Below are 21,173 nucleotides of genomic sequence, written 5' to 3' on the forward strand. Positions count from 1 at the left end.
GAAAAAATGATTGCACCAGAAACAAATGAAGGATTTCCTCCTGAAATTAGGGAGAGAAAAAAAATGGCTCCAACCAGCCACGCTCTGCCATCTTTTTTGCTTCACCAGTGGATGTCAAGCAGTATAATTATGCACTCATTTATTGTATTGTTGCTCTGTCAATGCATGAATTCCTTGGTATACAGAGAGAAGATTTCCCCCCCCCCCGTCTCTCTTGCTCTCACCCTCTCTCTTTCTCTGTTTCTCCTCTTTCATATATTTAAATGTCAATTATATTTGTGTGGGCTGCTGGCACTGTGGAGTTTTGATGTATTCAGTTCTAGTGTTTCTGGTTTCTCCTCGTGTGAGTGGGAGCTCATCACTAAGTGTTCTTTTAGGTGTTTCTTTTCTTTGCTCATCAAAATCAGAGACAAAAGGAGTCACAGGGCCCCTCCTCTTCACGCTATATCTATTTCTCTCTTTAGATTTTTCTTTACGGTTGTTTATCTTCGGATTGAAATGCAGTCCATGTGTTGATTAACTTGTTGTCCGGGCTGTCTGAGCTGTCAATACAGAACAACAACAGAGACTGTATGAAGGGTCAGGGGTCAGCTGGCCTCAAGTCAATGCTGACTACAATTGCTCGGAGCCCCACTTCAGGGTGGACTTTAATCTGCTGATTATTGTCTGGATTCTGCAGCAACAGCACAAAAAACAAAACAAAAAAAAATCAAAATTTTCCAGAGCCCATGACATACTAACATTGCGTATTTTGCATTTTACTTAAAAATTGTTACTCATTAATTTTATGTCAATCAATCAGTCATATGTTTATACATGTGCACATGGAAGTGGAGCATGAAAGCCGTATTTCCACCACGGGAACTTTCCCCAGGGACTGGGAACCTTTTGGAGGATGAACACTAAAATGTGGTGCATTTCCACTGCAGGGACCAGGGTCTAAATAAAGTTCCAGGGACTAGGGCTGCAATTTTCTTGATGAACTCATTCGTTGTTTGAACTATAAAATGACAGAAAATAGTGAAGAATGATGATGAGTAAAACCAAAGGTGATGTCCTCAAATGTCTTGTTTTGTCCACAACTCTGTCATAGAGTAGTAAAGAAAACAGAAAATATTCACATTTAAGAAGCTGAAATCAAAGGATTTAGACAACGCAACAATTAATTGACTATCAAAATAGCTGGCAACTAATCGATTAATTGTTGCGGCTCTACCAAGGACCTTTTTCCCCCAAAAAAGGTCCCTGCTTGGGGAGTATATTTTCCAGAAGTACAGGAACTTTGGGGGCTTGCAGTGCTGAACGTTTCTGATTGGTCAAGTACTCGTAGTGTTTGCAAACCATTGTTTTTAATCATTGTGCTCTATGGTGGAAAAAAACAGACCATAATGCACTGAGGGAACTTTTTAGTACCTTGATAAGTAGCTTGGAGGACTAAAAATTCCAGGTACTTTAGGTGAAATCACGGTTAAATACAAGTAAAACTGAGACCTGCTATTCCAGACATTGCTCCATAGCACCACTAGTGGTCAAAACCACCACAAGTACTGTGTTATGTTCAAGGTAACACCACTTCATTTTAGAAGTGGTCTTAAGTGTCTTGCATAAACTTCTTGTCCACATCAACCTGTTTTTATCAATGTATTTGGATGCTGGTGTAGGCGGCTAAGCGCTGTTATCGAAGTGGCGCTTTAATCTCGTCTTCCTCGTTGTCTCTGTCCCTCTTCAGCCTGCTCTGCTGGTTTTTACAAGGCAAAGTCTTCGGATGCAGGATGCTCTAAGTGTCCTCCACACAGCCACTCACTCAGAGACGGAGCGACCGTCTGTGACTGCCACTCTGGATTCTTCCGCGCTGACAGCGACCCTCCCTCCATGGCCTGTACCCGTAAGAACACACACACACACAAATACACACACATGCTAGTTAGACAATACATAAGTGAAAACAGAGGCAATATGTGTGTGCATCGCTTGCAAATAAAAGCAAAAAAAGCACGCTCATTGTTTCCCAACCTCTCTATCTCTACCAAACAGAGGGAGACACAAACTTGTCTGAATGCCACCCCTGTTTCATGATCCCATTACTTATGACTAAGCCACCATCTACATCCTGTCTGGGAGTGATAACTAAAGACATTGAGAAGTGAATAAATGTCCTCTCTCTCTCCTGCTCCCTCCAAGTCTCCGAGTAGTTCCTGCGCGACAGACTTGGAGACCTCGGTCTGTGTGTCATAAACTTAATTATGCCTATATACGGCACATGGTTTCCTTGGCCTGGGAAAAAAATGAATACACACACACACACACACATACTCTGTCTCTCAGACGCGCACACACAAAAAAGAAATACCACAGAAGAAAACATCCAGCCCATCAAAAACATCTCTGAACAGTATGGTTTTCACTCTGATGCCAGATGTCTACGTTTCAGCCCGTGCCAGCAGCTCGCAGCAGCACCCCCTCCCCCACACACCTCATATACTTCCACTTCCATTATGTTTGGTATATCATATGAGCTTGGTTATCCCTGTCTCTCCTCCAGAGCCTCCATCAGCCCCGCAGCAGCTCATCTCTGTGGTGAATGAGACCTCGGTGGTCCTTGAGTGGGCCCCTCCTCGCCGTCTCGGAGGACGGAGCGACACCAGCTACAGTCTGGAGTGTCTCATTTGTCAGACTGGGAGCCAGACTGGCGCTAAGGCCCTCCCCAGGAATCGCAACGTCTCCCTGCCCGAGGCTCAGCACGGCGGTGTGGGGATGCAGTCGGACCAGGGGATTGTGGGGTCTGAAGTCCAGTCGGGGAGGGGTGTCTTCCAGAGCAGGCCAGGGCCCGGAGAATACCCGAGACCCGCCTTGGGCTCCGGCTCTCAGCTCTGCCTGCCCTGTGGCTCCGACGTGCTCTTCTCTCCCGGCCAGACCGGCCTGAAAACCACCAGGGTGGTGGTGAGCGAGCTCAGGGCCCACACACACTACACCTTCGTCGTCCACGCGCGCAACGGGGTCTCCCAGGCCAGCGGTGCAGGGGCAACGCAGAGTGTGTCTGTCACCGTCACCACCAACCAAGCCGGTGAGATAAGGTGTCCGAGTGTGATAAATCAGGCTGCAATTAACAATTATTTTCATTATTGATTAATCTATTGATCATTCTCTTGATTAATCGATTAGTTGTTTGGTCTATAAAATGTAAGAAAAGCCTAAGATGATGTCCTCAAATGTCCTGTTTTGTCCACAACCCTGAGTTACTTCCATTTACTGTCATACTGGAGTAAATAAACCAGAAAATATTCACATTTGAGAAGCTGAAATCAGAGAATTTTGACATTATTTTCTTTAAAAAAAGAAAAACAAGTCACAACGATTAATAAATTATCTTAATAATTTAATTAATTTAATAGTTGACAGGTAATCGAGTAATCAAGCTCTGGTGATAAGTGTGTTTGTCAGATTGTTGACTGTTGCAGCAGCACAATATCTGCTTATAGATGTTGTCTGTAAGTGGGTCAGCACAAAGGAAACTGCTGTTCACTGCATGTTCGCCCAGAGGGGAGCAAGGCCCCATGGGTAATGTTCACAATTGTGGAAGCATGATATGAACAAGGTCTGTATGTCGCTACATGCTTACATGCTAAAGCAAGTGTCCACCCTAAACAGATCATTGCGGAAAAACAGCTGTGATTTTATTAATTTAATTTGATTTTTACAGATTTTCACAGATGCAACAAATATAAGCGTTGTTACATGTAAATAAAAATGCAACTGATGTAAGGTATAAAGGACTTCTAGCCGTAGCTAATTTGCAGTCCTCGTCTCTGGTTAGGCTTTAAAGGAATAAAACACAGGAAACAACACTCAAACACAGACATCAAGGCAAACAATAAAACAGACATAGACAGACAGACACTACAAACAGTAATTGAGACATCAATGACTGAGAACAAACAGCCACTACACATGTATTCTTGCATTCAAAATCAGTAAGGAAATGTTTTTGGAATACATTTTTTTCAGCCACAGTGCTTTCCAAATGTATTTTCATTGCATCTTAAGTAGAGGTCAACAGGTTGATCCGTTTGGCCGATTAATACCTTGTTTATTTACTTACTAATACCTACTTAATCACTTTTGTACAAACAGTCGGTAGCCACTGAACTTGGCTATGATGGTGGCTGATGGTTGTGCAGCTTCCAAAAGTGATGCTAGGATGTTCCTTCAGCTTTCTGAAAGGAGGCTCCATGAAAATAATGGCTCAAAAAATAACAAATGGCTTCCACCTAGATGTTAGTTCAGTCATCCAGACTTTAGACGTTAACTGGCTTTATTGGCCCATTCTTAATTATTTTTATTATGTTACCATTTTTTTTCTAGTTGTTCCTATTAAATTTAAACCACCCCTTCATATAAAATCGAAATAAAAACATAATTCTGCGCTTGATGAAAGCACAGCTTGGCATTCATCAAGGGTATTAAAGACCAATTTGAAGTGACAGAGGAGTTGCTGATTTTGTGTCCAATCCACGGCTAACAAAAAAAAAAGGATAGAAACACATCTGATGAAGACAAATGGACTAAATTAGATTAGAAAATCGGTTCTGCATACCAACAGACTTCCCATACATTTACATTAAATGCGACACGCAGTTAAAATAGATTGGCACAACTTTTTTTTAAAACATAAAATGATCACCACATTCTAATACTGTGTAACAAGAATGTATATTGCAAATGCACATGAAATGCCTTGTTTACCTAATGCTACAATACGAAACTGATGTTGATGAATTATGCGAGGACACATCCATCATAGAACAGGCAGAGACAACAGTTTCTCCACAAACAACAGCATTAACACAATGAAACGCAGCTACAGGACACTTTTTCTTGCTTTCTCTTCAACTACTTACTACCACTGTCATAGCTGCCATAGTTATTACTCTGTCCTCCTACACCTAACAACAGCTGAATTAATTATAGGGGAGTTCTCCAGAGGATGTCAGAAAGCATTCTGGGAAAATGTAAATCACTGACTTAAATACAAATAGACAGAGCTGGTCGAGGGGAAAGTGGATACGACGTAGTAAATTACAACACTACATAGCAAAATCGTTGACACATAACAGCGTGAGAGTGTGTAAGGGTGGGATTTTCCGTGTGTCAGCTCTTGACCACAGAAGTGTTTGAAAAATCACCCACATTTTATGGCGTGTTTCATTTTAGTTGCGGAGGTGTCAGCTGGTGTGTGGCGCTCCTCGCACATGCTCTCCATTAGTTTTCCAGCGTGCACTTTTTTTTTTCTCGTGCTGCTACATCTCAACTGTCGTTGCTTTAAGTCTTTGCGGTGGCATTTAGAAAACGGCACACCTGCTTAGTTCCAGGTGCCCCGGGGAAATAACTTAGCTGTGTGTGCACAGCATGAGAGCTGTCTGGGATGTGTCAAGTCCAACCTGCACCACCATATGGCCGGATATCATGTGAACAGCCACAAAGGAGGACAAACACCATAAAGGATTGGAAAATGAGGGATGTAAGAGGAGAGAGAACGGAGAATGAGGCTTGTCTCTGTGGAATGGGAAGGAATGAAATTTAGGTCAGTTCTCAGGTGCACTGGGTCAATGGGATTGTTGACAAACAAGAGCTATAGAAACCTATTGAGCTGTATTCAGGGCTGTGAAACTATTTTAGACGTTGTCTTCAAGGTATCACGGTATCATCAAGGCATAAATGTAAGTCATTATCATTATACAACACAGGGTTGCACAATGAAATGAGAGTTGTAGTCCCTTCAGACTACACACAAATACAACATATATAGAGATAATTAATTAAATTCAGAATAGAACAGGATATGCCTATTCACATCCCTAATGCATATATGCATGTACATGTATACACCCAGGAAATATTTCTGTAGTGCAGTTTTTGAATTTGGCTCAGGTTTAAAGAAACAAGAGACACCCTCACATAAGAAGTTCAACATCTGAGAAACATCGTTCATCAATTTTGACTGTGTTTGAGCACGAAGCATTATTGATGTAAAAAGTCCCACTCCCCTCGTCCTGCTAGAGTCTTGCGTGTCGCATCCTGTTAGCTGAGAACTGGTCTTCCTGTCAGGTTCAACGCCTTGATCCTGTGGTGGAGCAGGTCTCTCTGTGTGGGCCAGCTCAAATCCCATTTAGTCCAAGCTGTGTTAGCATGGCTGTCTTCCCCACTCTCCTCCACTCATCCTGGGGTGGTCAGCGGCGGTGCGTCCAGCTGACCAGACTACATGGTTGAAAGATTTTGTGTGTATTGTTGATGTTCATAAGGTCCACTGCTCTTTAATCCAAAGCCCATGCTTCATTTGTCAAAGCCTAGAAGTGTATTTCTTTCATAGGTCAGATGTGTCAGACAGATTAAAAGAGAAAAGTTGTTGCATCTTTATACATCTTATTAGCAGCATCACAGAGTATGCAGTATTTTGTGCTACAAAATTTTACTGTTGTCACTGAATTATCTCCGATCTCTCCCTCCCTCTCAGCTCCCTCTCCAGTGTCGTCTATCCAAGCCACCGATGTCACCAGACATAGTCTGTCGTTGGCGTGGCAACAGCCGGATCGACCCAACGGGGTCATCCTGGAATACGAGGTCAAGTTCTATGAAAAGGTGAGTCGCCCGCAGGTTAATGCAGCTCACGCTGCTGTCTGGAATGTCAATATGTGGGCACGCTGTTTGTATTTCACTGATGGTGGAGATGGATTTGCAGTCAGGCACTGAAAAGAGCCCCCTCTTTTTGTCCCCGTCTAATCAGGATCAGAGAGAGAGGTCCTACCGCATAATGAGGACCTTTTCTCGGAGCGTCGATGTCACGGGTCTCAACCCCCTCACTGTGTACGTGTTCCACGTGCGTGCTCGCACAGCGGCGGGATATGGAGAGTTCAGCGCGCCGTTTGAGTTCTCCACCAATTCAGGTACTGTGACGATAATGGTCAGAAGTTTGAGATGATGCATTAAAGTTTGTTGTGACACAGTTTAGAACTTTGTGGTCGGTGACTCCTGTGTCCTTCCCCGTTAGATCCCTTCCCTCTGATTGGAGAGGGAGTAAACTCAGCGTTCCTGCTGCTGTCTGTCAGCGGGGTTGGAATTTTACTGCTGATATCTGCAGCTGTCTTCATCATTAGCCGCAGGTATACACACACAAATACACACCCACACACATACACGCACGTATAGGCATCCATACAGGCAGGCATGCACACCCATAGGCTTGTTAGAGTTTCCCATCAGTGCATCACTGACGTCAGGATGTGTACTGCCTCTCCCTTAACTAACTACTGCTTTTGAACGTCCCCAATCCACACAAACAGCACACACACACCTCCCCTGCTATTGTGTGGCTAAATAGTGTGTGTGTGTGTGCGTGTGTGTGTGTGTGTTACCTGGAGCTTTTAAAGGGGATTAGAGTGGAGACAGTGATAATCCCTTTGTCCCTGACTTGTCATTACTGTCTCTTCAGCAGCACAGCTTGTGTGTCAGCTTCCGCTGTCGTGCACAGTCTCACGCACACACACAAACACAAGCAAGCGCGTTGCCCACAAACACACACCTGCTCACTCACAAAGGTGTTTTTGACAGTTTCTTTGTTTAATGGAAAACACCTTTTATCTTGCGCTACCTGAGGCATCGCCCCTCCTCCCTTCTCTCCCTTAAACGCTTTCATCTGCTCGCTCTGTGTCTTTCCTGCAGCCCGTCCTGCTCTCTGTTCTCATTGTCATTGCTTTCTATTGCGGCAAATCCTGAAAAACCCCAATGAATGCTGGGGGAAAAAATAAACAAAGTTAAAAACAATGTGACACATGCCCCTTTGTCAGTGCTCTTAACTGTTAAAATCACAACAAAAACATGTGACAAGTGAAAAGAAATGGTTGCAGGCAGGCTCTGACAGGCTTGTGTGTCTCTTCTGCGTCTGTGTGTTAAATGTCCATCATTTCTTTTGTCTCATCAGGAGGAGCAAATACAGTAAAACAAAGCAGGACTCAGAGGAGGAGAAACATCTAAACCCAGGTACTGCACACACACATATTGAGCTGCAACAATTAGTCAATTAATAGATTAGCTGATAGCAAGAAAATTAGCTGCCAGCTTTTGTGACAATTGATTATTTTTAATTATTTAACCTTTATTTAACTAGGAGTGTCCCACTAAGAGTAAGAATCTGGCCGAGACAGTCAGCAGCAACAACACAAAGTTAGACAGAAACACAAAGGGAGACGAAATACAAAATACTACAATCATTGACATCCTTAGTTCTTGGAGTTTCAAGTCATTCTCTGACATATTCCAGGCCGAAGGTGCAGAATACCCAAAGCCCTTTTTCCAATTTCTGTTCAGCCATTGGGACAGAGAGCATCAGGAAGTCCCGAGAACACAAAGAACACTGTCTGGCACTTTTCGAGTGATAGAGACACATAGGCAGTGTGGGAGCAGACCAAGAATTGCTTTATATATGACGGTAGACGAATGTAAGAGCCTACGCCAAAGCAGGTCATTCTACCCAAGAGTATAACTCACAGTGGTGAGTCAGAGCTTTACAACTTGTAATGAACCTCAAGGACGCAGCGGAAACTCTATCAGCCATATGAAGACACCGAGCAGAGGCGTGCATGTATAAAAGATCACCATAGTCCAACACAGGTTAAAAAGTTGCAACAATAAGATGCTTTTTTACATTCAAAGAAAAACACAACTTGTCTGTTGGAAATAAAGCCTCAGATGTTTCAACAGGCACAGCACATGAGTGTTAAAAGTGAAGGTGTCATCAATCAAAATACCACGGTATTTATAAACCTTAACATCCTGTAATCTTTGCATGAAGAGTGACCATTGGAGGGATATTTTATGGCCTATTCCTTGAGCTGGTAAACAACATAAACTTGGTCGTATCTGCATTTAAAACAAGTTTCAGCTCAAGCACTGTTTTGAACAATAATAGAAGCTTTTTTCAAGTATTCAGTGGCTTGTGTAAGAGTTGCTGCACAGCAATATATAACAATGTCATCAGCATAAAATATAAATAAGCATTCGACCCATTATTATTAAAATTATTTTATTTACATAAATAGTAAGTGAAGTGGGTCCAATACAGATCCATGTGATACACCCTTGTAAATGGATACAGTAGCAGAACATAGACCATCATACCTCCTGTACTGAGGCCTAAGATTGTTTGGAAACTAAGCAGTTGTTTCTTCCAAATGTCCAAAAAGTTCAGAAGTGTGAAAGATTAATCCTTTCAGTCATTTTCCATGCAAAAATATCAAATATTTGCTGGTTCCACCTCCTTAAATGTAGAGATTTGTTGCTTTTCTTTGTCATTTAAGATAGGTAAATGAGGAGTCATTGAGTTTTGGACTGATGGTTGGACAAAAGAGGCATTTTAAAGATAACAATTCTTGACATTTTATAGACTGACCGATAAATCAATTAATCGTGAAAATAACTCAGATTAAGAAATAATGTGAATAACTGTTAGTTGCAGCACTATGCACATATACTGTACTATAAAAAAAAAAACAAGAGACAGATGGATGTTCTGTTTTCTTCTCCTCAATCCACCTGCACACATCATAAACACATACTGGCAAAGACATTTACATAACATATGCAGCAGTTATACAACTCGCATTTCTCACCCTCCTCTGCATCCCTCCTTCTCCTCCCTCGTTTTCCTGCCCCGTCCCGCCTCTCCTCCGTGGCAGGAGTTAAAATCTATGTGGACCCGTTCACCTATGAAGACCCTGATCAGGCCGTCCACGAGTTTGCCAAGGAGATTGATGTTAGCAGTATTCACATTGAGAGGGTTATTGGCATGGGTAAGCCTGGCATTAACACTCGCTCACACACACATACTCTAACCCACACACACATGCTTACTTGGCGCTGACGCTGCTGTTTGCTCTTATGTGTGTAGGAGAGTTTGGGGAGGTGTGCAGCGGTCGGCTGCGCGTGCACGGAAAGAGGGAGATCTATGTGGCCATCAAGAGTCTGAAGGCGGGATACTCGGACAAACAGAGGAGAGACTTCATGTCCGAGGCCTCCATCATGGGTCAGTTTGACCATCCGAACATCATCAGGCTGGAGGGAGTCGTCACAAGATGTGAGCTGTTGGCAAAATCGGCAAAGTCTTAGTCATAGTAGTATTTGGGTTATGTGCCTGTTCTAATTCAGCCTGATATTTCTGTTTAGGTAAGCCACTGATGATTATCACAGAATACATGGAAAATGGATCTCTGGATGCTTTTCTGCGGGTACATGACTTTTATTATCTTATTTATTATGAAAAATGCATAAATCTTTAGTGCATCGTTGCATAAAACTGCTTGGGCTAAGGTTTCCCTTAAATTTTCATGTAAGGATACCTGAGTTGCATGAAGGAAAACCCTTTGAACTAATTAAATAAAATATGTTACACCTAGCAAAGTAAAACTATACTGATATTTAAACTGAGGTGTTATTGACTTTATACCAGAACTGCTTTAGTCACTGGCCACTTTTGTTTGTTATGTTGTTGTTGTTGTCTCCAATTGCATTGTGGGATATTTATGACAGTGTAGTTGCCAGTGCTTGCATACTGCTATATTTTCTTGGAAACAGTAACTGATTTAATCCAAGCTTTAATCTAAACACTAAAACTACTACTAAAAGAGGGTTAATGCAATGATCCTAAGTGAACCCCTTTGAGAAGGAAAATATTTTGCTTAAGTTTGAATTTTAAGGTGGTCTGGGGTTCCTTGGTAGCTCAGTTGGTAGAGCTGTCCTAACGTCAGCTGTTCTATCAAATAAAAGCAGAAAAAGGCACAAAAACTAACAAATAAAGAAACTGAATGTGGTTTATGCAACGAGGCACTAGTTTTGAGTAGCATTTTTCCACTGGACTGAAAATGCACTAAATCACAGATAAAATGCTCTCACTCATGGCTGCCCAGCTAGTCGTGGGTGTCCGTGTTAACCTGCTCTTCTGTCTCTGTGATTCCAACGTTTCAGAAACACGACGGCCAATTCACGGTGATCCAGCTGGTCGGCATGCTGCGTGGCGTCGCCTCAGGTATGAAGTACCTGTCAGACATGAGCTACGTTCACAGAGACCTGGCGGCTCGAAACATCCTGGTCAACAGCAACCTGGTGTGTAAGGTGTCCGACTTTGGCCTGAGTCGGGTTCTGGAGGACGACCCAGAGGCCGCCTACACCACGAGGGTGAGACACACTCACAGAAGGGATTTATACACACAAACTGGATGTGAACACACTGTATACACACAATCTGCTGTTTGTTTGTCTCCTGGTTCCAAATTCATTATTGTTCATTACTTAAATTAAACATTCACAGCCTGTTTATATGCACTGCTTTTGTTAAGCTTTGAAAATACATTTATTATAGACTTTTCATAGACATCAATCAAAGAATAACTTTTAAAGGAACAGTGTGTAGGGTTTTGTAGCAGCTACCAGTCAGCTTGTATATTGCAATCAACTGAATGCTGTTCGCCTCGCCCTCCCCTTCCAAGGGGAAGAGAGGCTCCTGTAGACACATGCCAGTTTCCTTCACACCTTTACAGCTAAACTTTTTGGAGATGCAAACCACGCAGATGAAGGAATCAATGAACCAATTCCATTATTCACCGAACCAAAATGGCTGTTTTAGGAGGCCACTGGGACTTACCTTTCCCCAGGAGGGAAGATCCCCATCAGATGGACGGCTCCAGAGGCCATATCCTACAGGAAGTTCACCACGGCCAGCGACGTGTGGAGTTACGGCATCGTCATGTGGGAGGTGGTTTCATACGGAGAGAGACCCTACTGGGACATGAACAACCAGGATGTGAGTCATTCTTCGTATCGTCTAACCTATGAGTTGCCTCAGAGACAAAAGCTCATTCCTGAAACTCTTTGCATATTTAAGGGTAAATGTCAAACAAAATACTGAATCACCAGTTATAGTCATATAATGAATTCGAGGTATGAATAATTTAGATCCAGAATATGGATTACTTTAGCGCTGACTAGCAACGTGAGTGGTTACGCAAACCCCCAGTTTAACCTGTTATTACCTGTGTGGGTCTATGATGAACACTCAAGTGAAAACAAAAGAGACTCCTCCAAAAATGTTTTCCATCGCTTTGTAAAACTGTGGATGTATCGAATGCACAGGAGGTCGAAGCTGAAGCATGGAAACTAAAAAAAGAAGGAAGGGTCATTACATCATAATACCAACTTTCTTACACCCTGCATGGTGCCAAACTTGAGATGATGAAGAAGCCCACTAAAACCCACTAAAACCCTTGCATGTATGCATGCATTGGTTTATTTGCTGCTGGTCTCCAAATAGTATCTAAAGATGATCATATAGCTGCAGGAATGAATTCTATGACCCTGAAATGAGTTAACATATTAGCACTCCTGTTTCCCCCGTCAGTGGGTTTTTTTGATGGGTCTGTGGTTAACACAAGCTTAAGAGATTGTCACATTTTGTCCTGTGAAACAAAATTAGTGAATTCTGAAGCTTTTGTGTGTCTTAAAAAAGACAGTTGTTAACGAGATGCAAGTGAAGTGTCCTTAGAAAATATTGAGTTTATGATAAATAAATTCTGTAACATTATTCTTTATTCCTTTGTCTCGTCCTTCATGATCCGTAGGCTGCTTTACGATGATTGATGGGGTTAATAATAGGTAATGTTATGGGAAAATCATGTATTCAAATGAAACGTACAGACCACCTCGTACATCGTGCATCGAAAGAAACCCATCGCTTTAAGACATCATATATTTCATGGATGTCAGAAACTTTCAGAGAAACATTTACAAAGAACTGATCATCAGAAAATACAACATTAGCTAACAGGCTCAGAGTTAATGTAGTTAGGATGTTATTACAGTTTTTGCTAACATTAGTTTAACTCTAACTCTTCCTGACTAACTCAATCACATGTGCATATCAATCTCCAGTCCAATACAAGTCTATCATAACATTAACATAACTTGCATGCAAATAACTAAATGTAGATTGAAAGCACACGAAACATTAGCTAAATAACTACACATCAAAATACCAGTGCCTCCATCACCCAGACTGAAAACCTGTGAAACTGCGAGGGGAGAGATGAAGGAGTCATCTGCTCATTTACCACTACACCAACTGCACCGAGAGCTTTCAAGTGCGGCATCAGTGTGCGTTCACACGCTGCACAGTGATGCGATGACTCTTCCTCCTTTTTTCCTTGAGTTGAACCGGGAGGTTGCTCTTTAAGATCTAATGAATGTTTATGGTTTGAGTGACAATTTTAAGATTCACCTTCATTTTCATTTCCAAATAAGCGCTTTATATGATACGGTCAAAGTGCGGATTTGCTTAAAAGCTGTCTGTGCAATCTCTCATGTGTGTTGAAACTATGTCTGCTAGATTTCAGCAGTGAGGTTGGTGAGTAAAATCTTATAACTGAAATGAAAGACCAAAGGTGTTAACACTCAAGCAGCTTGTCAAGTTTCCTGTCTAAACAACTGTTAATCGCCAACATTAACATCAACTTCAGTTTTTCTTCAATCATAATTTGCGTGCTTTGAGCAATCAGAGTCAAATACAACCTTTACTTCTGCAAAGCTGACAAATTGGACTCAAATTAACCCAATTTAAACAGAAATAAATGTAAAAGGCAGCACCGCTTTTGGGTTATTTTAAGAGGAGGAAAATAAACTGTCCTCTGGGAGACGTATTGGATTCTGACCTCAGTCTTTGACCTCTGCACCATTTAAAAAAATGTAAATTTTGCCTTTAAATCATCCACAGAAAGGGCAGCAAGCCAAGATTTTGTTCAGCACTCACAGGGCATTTTATTGAAGATAAATATTTAGACTTCATTAAAAATAACTAGAAATGGCTGCTCGCTGTTATCCCTCCGACAAACACGCACTATATAAATTTAGAGGCGCTTTAGTGGTTCTGAACAGTTTTTCAGATCTGAGACGAAAATCCTATTTCAGACAAATTTGCAATCACTTTTCTATCAAAGCTTGTTAAGTTTGAGTAGGTCAAGGAGCCACTCTGGCATATGGAAATTTTCAAACACGATTGATTTCATCTGAAGCACTGATGTAGTCTAAGAAAACTTTCCTGATGAGCCGTTCCCCAGACACTTTATCCATCTTATTTACTTTCTTTTTTATCTGAGTAAATTAGCACATACTGAGCTGCTTCTCTGTTTGTTTTTTAGCTTGTTTGTTTTAGTGAAACACCATAGCAAAGACTGATCGCACAGTCAAATATAATTTAAGCATCATTAAACCAGTTTTTTTTTTTTACTGTAACTCCTTAGCTATGTAGTACTATACACCAAGGCAGGTTTTGAGAAAAGTTGACTGGTTTGTCCAACACTTGGTCCTGCAGCAGAGGCTGTGACACACAGCTCACAAGAGAAATTAAAGTATTTTCAAGTGCTTAAGGGCTGTCCACACAAAGAAAGATAAATATAACAATAAGTATATTTATATTGTTTTAAAAATGATCTCAGGTGGATGGCAAAGTGCACACCACAGCTATAATTACAATAACAGTGGTGAGTGATGTTGCTGGAATCACTTACAGAGCGATTTGATGAACAATAGAAACACAGACAGTCAATCAAAATCCACCTGAATCTACAGGGTAAAGCCTACAACTTATTAAAGGTGTATTAAATATAATAAAAGGCTGCAAATTACACGTTAAAAAAAATGTAATTTTACCTGAGACATGCTGACAGACAGTCTGGCACTGATGGGGTTTCTGAGGTGCGTCTTTGTCCTCACTGATGTCCTCTTTGACAATCGCCAGGATACCATCAAAGTAATGTTGACTCACATGAAAGCGTGAATAGAATTCGTCTTCAGAAGATGACAGCTCTCATTAAGCCTCTGTGAGAGCGCTGGACTCTCCTCACCCCTCTCGACTCTGAAGAATTTTGTGAACTCATATCCTTGTAGATTTATGCTGTTTACAAAACGTTATCATTCATCGCTGTGGATGCTTACGTCATTATCGTTTATATTTGTTGTTAAAGTCATTGTTCTTGCTTTGGACAGCCCTTCAGTGCCTGATTGTCTCTACTTGCATACTTTAACTTGTAACTCTGATGTCCATTGTGAATAAATGTCCATAAATTAATGTTTTCTTCAGTTCAAACCTATCCAGTGATACTTGCCTGCACATCCACGGGCAAACATGAACTGCTAATAGATAACTCACCACACTTTTAATGGTGCTAATTTGCCAAATGTAAATAAATATAGACTAAAATTAGGTTGTAGCCCACAGCTAAATAACTGACTCCATGGCAATATTATATAAGCCTGTTTACATTCCCCAAAGCCTCCACATTATGGGAACTGTAGTTCCAAAACCTATTGCATGATTATTCCCCAAATAGGAGAAAGACAATGAATAATAATAAGATTTACAAACTCTATAAATATTAAGTGTTTTCACATTGTCATATGTTTGGCTCAAAGCGCTCAGTTGTTGCAGTTTTGACCGAGTTGGGGGCCCACAGTGAATTTGAAACCCTCTGATGAACAGTATTGTCTCACGGTGTAATGTACAAAAGAAATAGAGGAGCTGCTCACAGCTGCAAAAAATTAAAATAAATTGCAGACGGTGGTGAGACAGCTCTGGAAGGATCTGGGAAGACAACAAAAAAAAAAAGTAATAAATCTTCAGCAAAAGGTTTTGCTTCCTTTTTATGAAAAATTTAATTGGCAGCGGTGCTTCAAAGTGGCAGTTTGATTGATGTTTGTTGGCGCGTGCATTTCATCATTTACTCTGCAAAATCATAATGTACGCTGATTCATTTTATGCCAACTGCAAAATCAATAGGCTGTGACAATAAGTGTACTAGTAGACTATCAGTATACACTATGGAATGAGTCCTGCAGATGTCAGCATTTGGCATCGGTGAAACATTTGGTAACAATTTGTTTGAGGGAGTATGCATAAGACTGTCATTAAACTGTCATAACACCTATCACAAACATGGAGGCCTCTTTACGAATGTCTATGACTGTTGTCACTAAGTGTCATTCTGTCAGTCATTTTTAATGTTAAGTTGATAATGTTTTTGTTATGTCAACTTGACATTAACCAAGATAAAAAAAAAAAGTCTTTGCCATGACAGCTGTTTTAATATGACATTATACTGTCATATGTTGTTGGTTGGTTTTGACACTGGCTGTCATGAAATGGACTTGTCATAGTAATGTCCTTTATCTGAAGTTTTATTACACTGTCACATGTTTTTATAACAGTGCCATGAATCATTTTCTGGACTGTCATTAAATGTTATAAGGCCAGTTTGACATCAGAGTACGGTAACATGGCAATTTAGCTTACAGAGTTAGCTGATGCACAGATAGCATTTAGCTAGTTTTCTTGTTGCTAAAGTAGGCTAACTGATGTCTGCTGTAATCTGTAGCTGGCATTTGCTAGTTAGCTTGGCTAGCTCTACAGCTAACTAGCTGATGCAGGTCCAAGGTGCCAGCAACCCAGCAATAAAACCACCTCGGTACTGTATTCCCTGTCGTCAAACTGTCCGTGTTCACTGAGATATCCCAGTCCGGTCAGAGTCAGATTGCTAGCTGCATCTGAGCGCTACCAAACATTTTTACCTGGACCAGGGTTTTGGACATTCTTACCCTTGGATCAGGCCTGTAAAAAATATAAAACCTCCATCTCTGTCCTTCCTTTAGGTGATTAAAGCGATCGAAGAGGGCTACCGTCTGCCTGCTCCCATGGACTGTCCTGTGGTGCTGCACCAGTTAATGCTGGACTGCTGGGAGAGGGAGCGAGCAGAGAGACCCACCTTCAGCCAGATACTCAACATGCTGGACAAACTCATCCGTAACCCTGGGACTCTGCGCCGCACAGGGGGGGACAGGTACATCCTCCACATGTAAATACAGGCATAAATAATCACAGACAAATACCTGCATATCCATTTATTAAACCCACACTCGTGCAATCATACTGTACTGACACCCACACTTCCATTCTTTCTCCCAGATTATGAGGCGTTCATGCACGTTGCTCCTTCAGTTCTCATTTCACACTCCTATTTCAGTATTTTCCCACCACCAACCTGCCTGTTCTCACCGTCTCTCTTTTTTTTTTTTTTTTGCAGACCCACAGCCACCATGCTGGAGTCAGGGGTGGGTTCAGAGGTGTGCGTGTCGGTCGTACCGGAGGTGTGCGTGCCCGAGTGGTCAGTGTGTGTGTGGCTGCAGTCCATCGGGTTGGAGAGGTACAGAGACACTCTGGCAGCCGCAGGATACACCAGCCTCGACAGCCTCCTGGCTCTCACACACCAGTAAGTGCACCTCCGTGTGAAAATGGATTACAGTGAGAGTCGCTCGTCACATTTCTCAGTGCTGAAACACGAGCTGCACAAACAATCACATCTCTGCTTTCACTCAACAATCATACATTAATTTAGTCGTATATTACAGTCAGGATGAGGGAAAGATGGTGAAAATCTTTCAACAATTCAAACTCTTACTGTATTTTTTGGTATTGCAGTAGCACAAATGTATTAATTTGCATACATAAAAGAGACAGATAAACAGTTTTTAGTGATTTTTTGCACCACTGTGGCCATGTAATTTTAGTGTCTGGGACTCTGAAGGTTTCAGTAGAAAAAATGAGCCTGTATGACATCTGCATACTTTCTTACCTCTGCATAGCTGGCTAATCTTTGAATGTGGCGACAAGAGATTTTAGTGGCTGTTCGATGATCCAATAAGCACACGCAGGAACTTTTACACTTTGTCAAGATGTCAGTAGATGCCTTACAGCACTTGTACTATGTAATTACACAAACATGTCGGTGTACTCTAATTACCCCATTTAGTGAGTAATGTGAGCTGGTTTCTATTTTGTCAAACAGTGAAATAGTCCTTTAATTAAAGGATAACTCTAGAGTTGTTTCATCTTTTTATTGTCTTTGTACAATTCCCATGAAAGCCCCCGAACCAGCGGTGAGTTTATCCAACTAAATGGTTTTGTTTGTAGCTTGTCACAGAGCTCTGTCAGCAGCCAACATCTATTAAAGCGACTACAAGGAACAAAGGAAGAACAAAAGAAGTAGTGTTTCATGCAATTGAGCTGCATTGCCTCGTGCTGTAAATATCTTAATCTGGCTAACACGTGCATTATTTTTGGAAGTGATAAGTATGTAAGGGATAATGAAGAGTAAGCTGGTCATTATGACCAAATAAACTGCAACAGTGAGGTCTTGAATCACCCTGACGGGGTTTATTTCATCATAATAACCTGCTGACTGTGCATTATCCCACTTATTATATGGCTCTTACTAAAAACAAAATAATTTGTACAAAATATTGATTTAAAAATGTTTGTTTTTTGCTACCAAACACAAAAATAACAGACCGTAGAACCAATCAGAATCATTATTCATCATTACATCATATTCATGAAGCTGTTTGATAAATATAAATGTTCTTTTTTGCTTATATAGGTCATATACAGGTTTCATAACCAGTTAAAAACTTCCTCTACACTGTAAAAAATCATACAGAAATTTAGTAGAATCAGCTTGTCTTTTCTTGTTAACTAAATTTACAACTTATAGTTATTCAAGCTGATTAAACTTAAATGTTCTAATAATTATTTTCAGAACATATAAGAACTTATAACCATGAGTTCTTCCAACTTGAAGCCTTTGACTTGAAATGATGAGTTGAATGAATGTACTGCACAGAGATATATCCGCTTTAAAAAAAAAAAAAAAAAAAAAAAAAAAAAAAAAAATATATATATATATATATATATATATATGTATATACATATATATATATATATATAAAAGACAAGCTGATTCTACTAAATTTCTGTATGATTTTTTACAGTGTAGAGGAAGTTTTTAACTGGTTATGAAACCTGTATATATACATATGTGAATATATATATATATATATATATATATATATATATATATATATATATATATATATACATATATATATAGATAGATATATATATATGTACATGAAAGAATCACACCAATGCATGAATGACATATGACTTAATTGCGAGGAATGTGGCCCTTTAATTTTAATGTGAAACTTCTGCAACACATTTCCATGTCACTGAACATCCTCTGGGATGTGGTTTCTTGTTAATGTTGCTTTGCTTGGTCGTTTTACTCTTTCATGTATTTTAATAGTTCTGAATGACAATGGAGTTCTGTGGCACAAAGGCACAAACTATATCAGGCTTTGGCTACACAGACAGCTTGATAATAATGGTTATAGCTCAATTGGTAGACAGGCTCGGCTATTAATTGTCAGGTTGGTGGTTAAACGGCTGTTCACATGTCCTTAAACAGACACTGAACCTCAAATAGCTGTGTGCTGGGAGAAAAACCTAAGTCCTTTTGGATGAACGCCTCTGCCAATTTTCCTAAAACTGGTTATGATGAAAAAGAAAAATCCCGCCTGGCTTCATCCTTTGAATACTGCATGTTGTGGCTTTGTGTGTTTGAACATACATCTTTGTCTCTGCACCCACAGGGAGATGGACAGACTTGGAATAATCACACCGTCACACCAGGACATACTAATTGCTAGTGTGCAGCAGGAGATGTTGTCTCAAATGCAGCACATGCAACACACAATGGTTCCAGTCTGAGGCGGAAAACGGATACAAACCTGTTTTGAGAAGATTTTTCATTTACCTCATCCATGCACTTTAGAGGGACTTTTCACCAGTGGAAATACGAGGAACGGAGCGAAGCAAACGTACGAGAGAGAGAGAGTGAGAGAGAGAAGCAGCACTTTTGTGAACTTCCATCCTGTGGAGTTTTCTAAAAAAAAAAACGTGATCTGGACGTGGCTGCAGATAGCACTAAGCTACTGCGAGCTCAGACTGAAGCCTCATCCTCTTACCCAGTTCTATTTTTCATTATTTTATTATCTGTTTTGTGAAGGCTGACATGTAAGGCTGTGCATAAGCAGAATGGCTTCCAACTTTTCGTTCGCTGCTTTGGGCTTGACTTGAATAAAACGTGTTTTGCTTGTGTGCGTGCGTGTGTGTGTGCGTGCGTGCGTGCGTGTGTGCGTCGCGTGAATGCAGACAATATGGAATCTCCCTTGTCAAGACGTCAGTTATCTTTGAATATTCTGAATATGCAAAGTTACCCGAGAACGAGAGATTGAGAGGAGCCGGACAGAATGTATCACTACGAGCTCTTACCTGTTTCATACTAACAAACTGTATGATTTGCTTGTATTTTTTTATTTTTTATTTTAATTGTATGAATTGACCCTTCTGATGTCCCGCCCCTTTTTACTATGTGCTCCAATAACAGTTGAGCGAACATGATACCTCTGTAAATTTTCTCCTTTTCCTGTAAAAGCAACATATATGACAGGTGTCAAACACCGTGGCCCACATCAGCATTATTGTTATCATATTAGCAAAATACAATCTAACTAGCTTGCCTATTTTAGCAAAATATTAGCTAACTAGCCAGCTAATTATTGATAGTGGATTAGCCAGCTAGGTAGCCAGCGTTTTGCTGACATTAGCTAACTTGAAATGTGAATATATGTCACTTTTACAGATTCCCCCAACCACATCTTTTACCCATCTTCAAAATTTGTTTTTCTTTTCAACATAAACTAGCCTAGCACATAGCATATCTAAGTACAGGAAACAGAAAAGTAGAAAGTTGACCAAGGTACCAAGTTTGCTCAACTGTCATTGGAGCACAGACCAAAAAGGGGCGGGGCTTAGTCAGGGTCAATTATTGTTTCTGTCGATTTAGACATTTAGAGTAGGATGTCATCCATCTGTGTCAATTGTATATGTCTCTTGTTTGATGCTGAGAGTTAGCTACATGAAGCATTTTGTTTATTTATGGTCTTTTTTATCTAGTTTGTACATTGTAAAATAGAAACACTGAGGAAATATTGTAATGATTGCCATATTGCATTGCAATAAATCCCAAAACCCATCCATTTATGTAGGTTTTAATCTCGTTTAAAGAGGACATTTGCATTCTAATGTGTTTAAATGTACAGTATATAATGTAATGTAGTATCAGATGACACCTTGAGTGCTTGATGTTCAACATTTCTGAGTTTGGCAGAAGAAGAAAGTGTCT

At 40.7% G+C, this 21,173-nt stretch overlaps 1 protein-coding gene across 2 annotated transcripts in view; it reads left to right on the forward strand.

The window, feature by feature from the left end:
* The window catches only part of LOC146317517 (ephrin type-A receptor 4-A-like), a 37,498-nt gene extending 17,412 nt beyond the window's left edge, over positions 1–20,086 (forward strand). The window contains exons 6-19 of one of the 2 annotated variants that reach the window (XM_084733085.1): positions 1,730–1,885; positions 2,543–3,064; positions 6,512–6,636; positions 6,782–6,941; positions 7,046–7,157; positions 7,976–8,034; positions 9,729–9,842; positions 9,941–10,126; positions 10,216–10,277; positions 11,014–11,223; positions 11,672–11,848; positions 16,741–16,943; positions 17,172–17,357; positions 19,579–20,086. In XM_084733085.1, coding sequence (XP_084589211.1) covers positions 1,730–1,885; positions 2,543–3,064; positions 6,512–6,636; positions 6,782–6,941; positions 7,046–7,157; positions 7,976–8,034; positions 9,729–9,842; positions 9,941–10,126; positions 10,216–10,277; positions 11,014–11,223; positions 11,672–11,848; positions 16,741–16,943; positions 17,172–17,357; positions 19,579–19,696 — 2,390 coding nt within the window. In that variant the 3' untranslated portion in view covers positions 19,697–20,086. The remainder of the gene's footprint in view (positions 1–1,729; positions 1,886–2,542; positions 3,065–6,511; positions 6,637–6,781; positions 6,942–7,045; positions 7,158–7,975; positions 8,035–9,728; positions 9,843–9,940; positions 10,127–10,215; positions 10,278–11,013; positions 11,224–11,671; positions 11,849–16,740; positions 16,944–17,171; positions 17,358–19,578) is intronic. The other variant, XM_084733086.1, reaches the window with a different exon arrangement.
* Positions 20,087–21,173: the final 1,087 nt, after the last annotated feature.

This window comes from Lutjanus erythropterus, chromosome 12, assembly GCF_056507025.1.
Source record: "Lutjanus erythropterus isolate fLutEry1 chromosome 12, fLutEry1.hap2, whole genome shotgun sequence".
In the NCBI taxonomy this organism is placed as follows: domain Eukaryota; kingdom Metazoa; phylum Chordata; class Actinopteri; order Lutjaniformes; family Lutjanidae; genus Lutjanus; species Lutjanus erythropterus.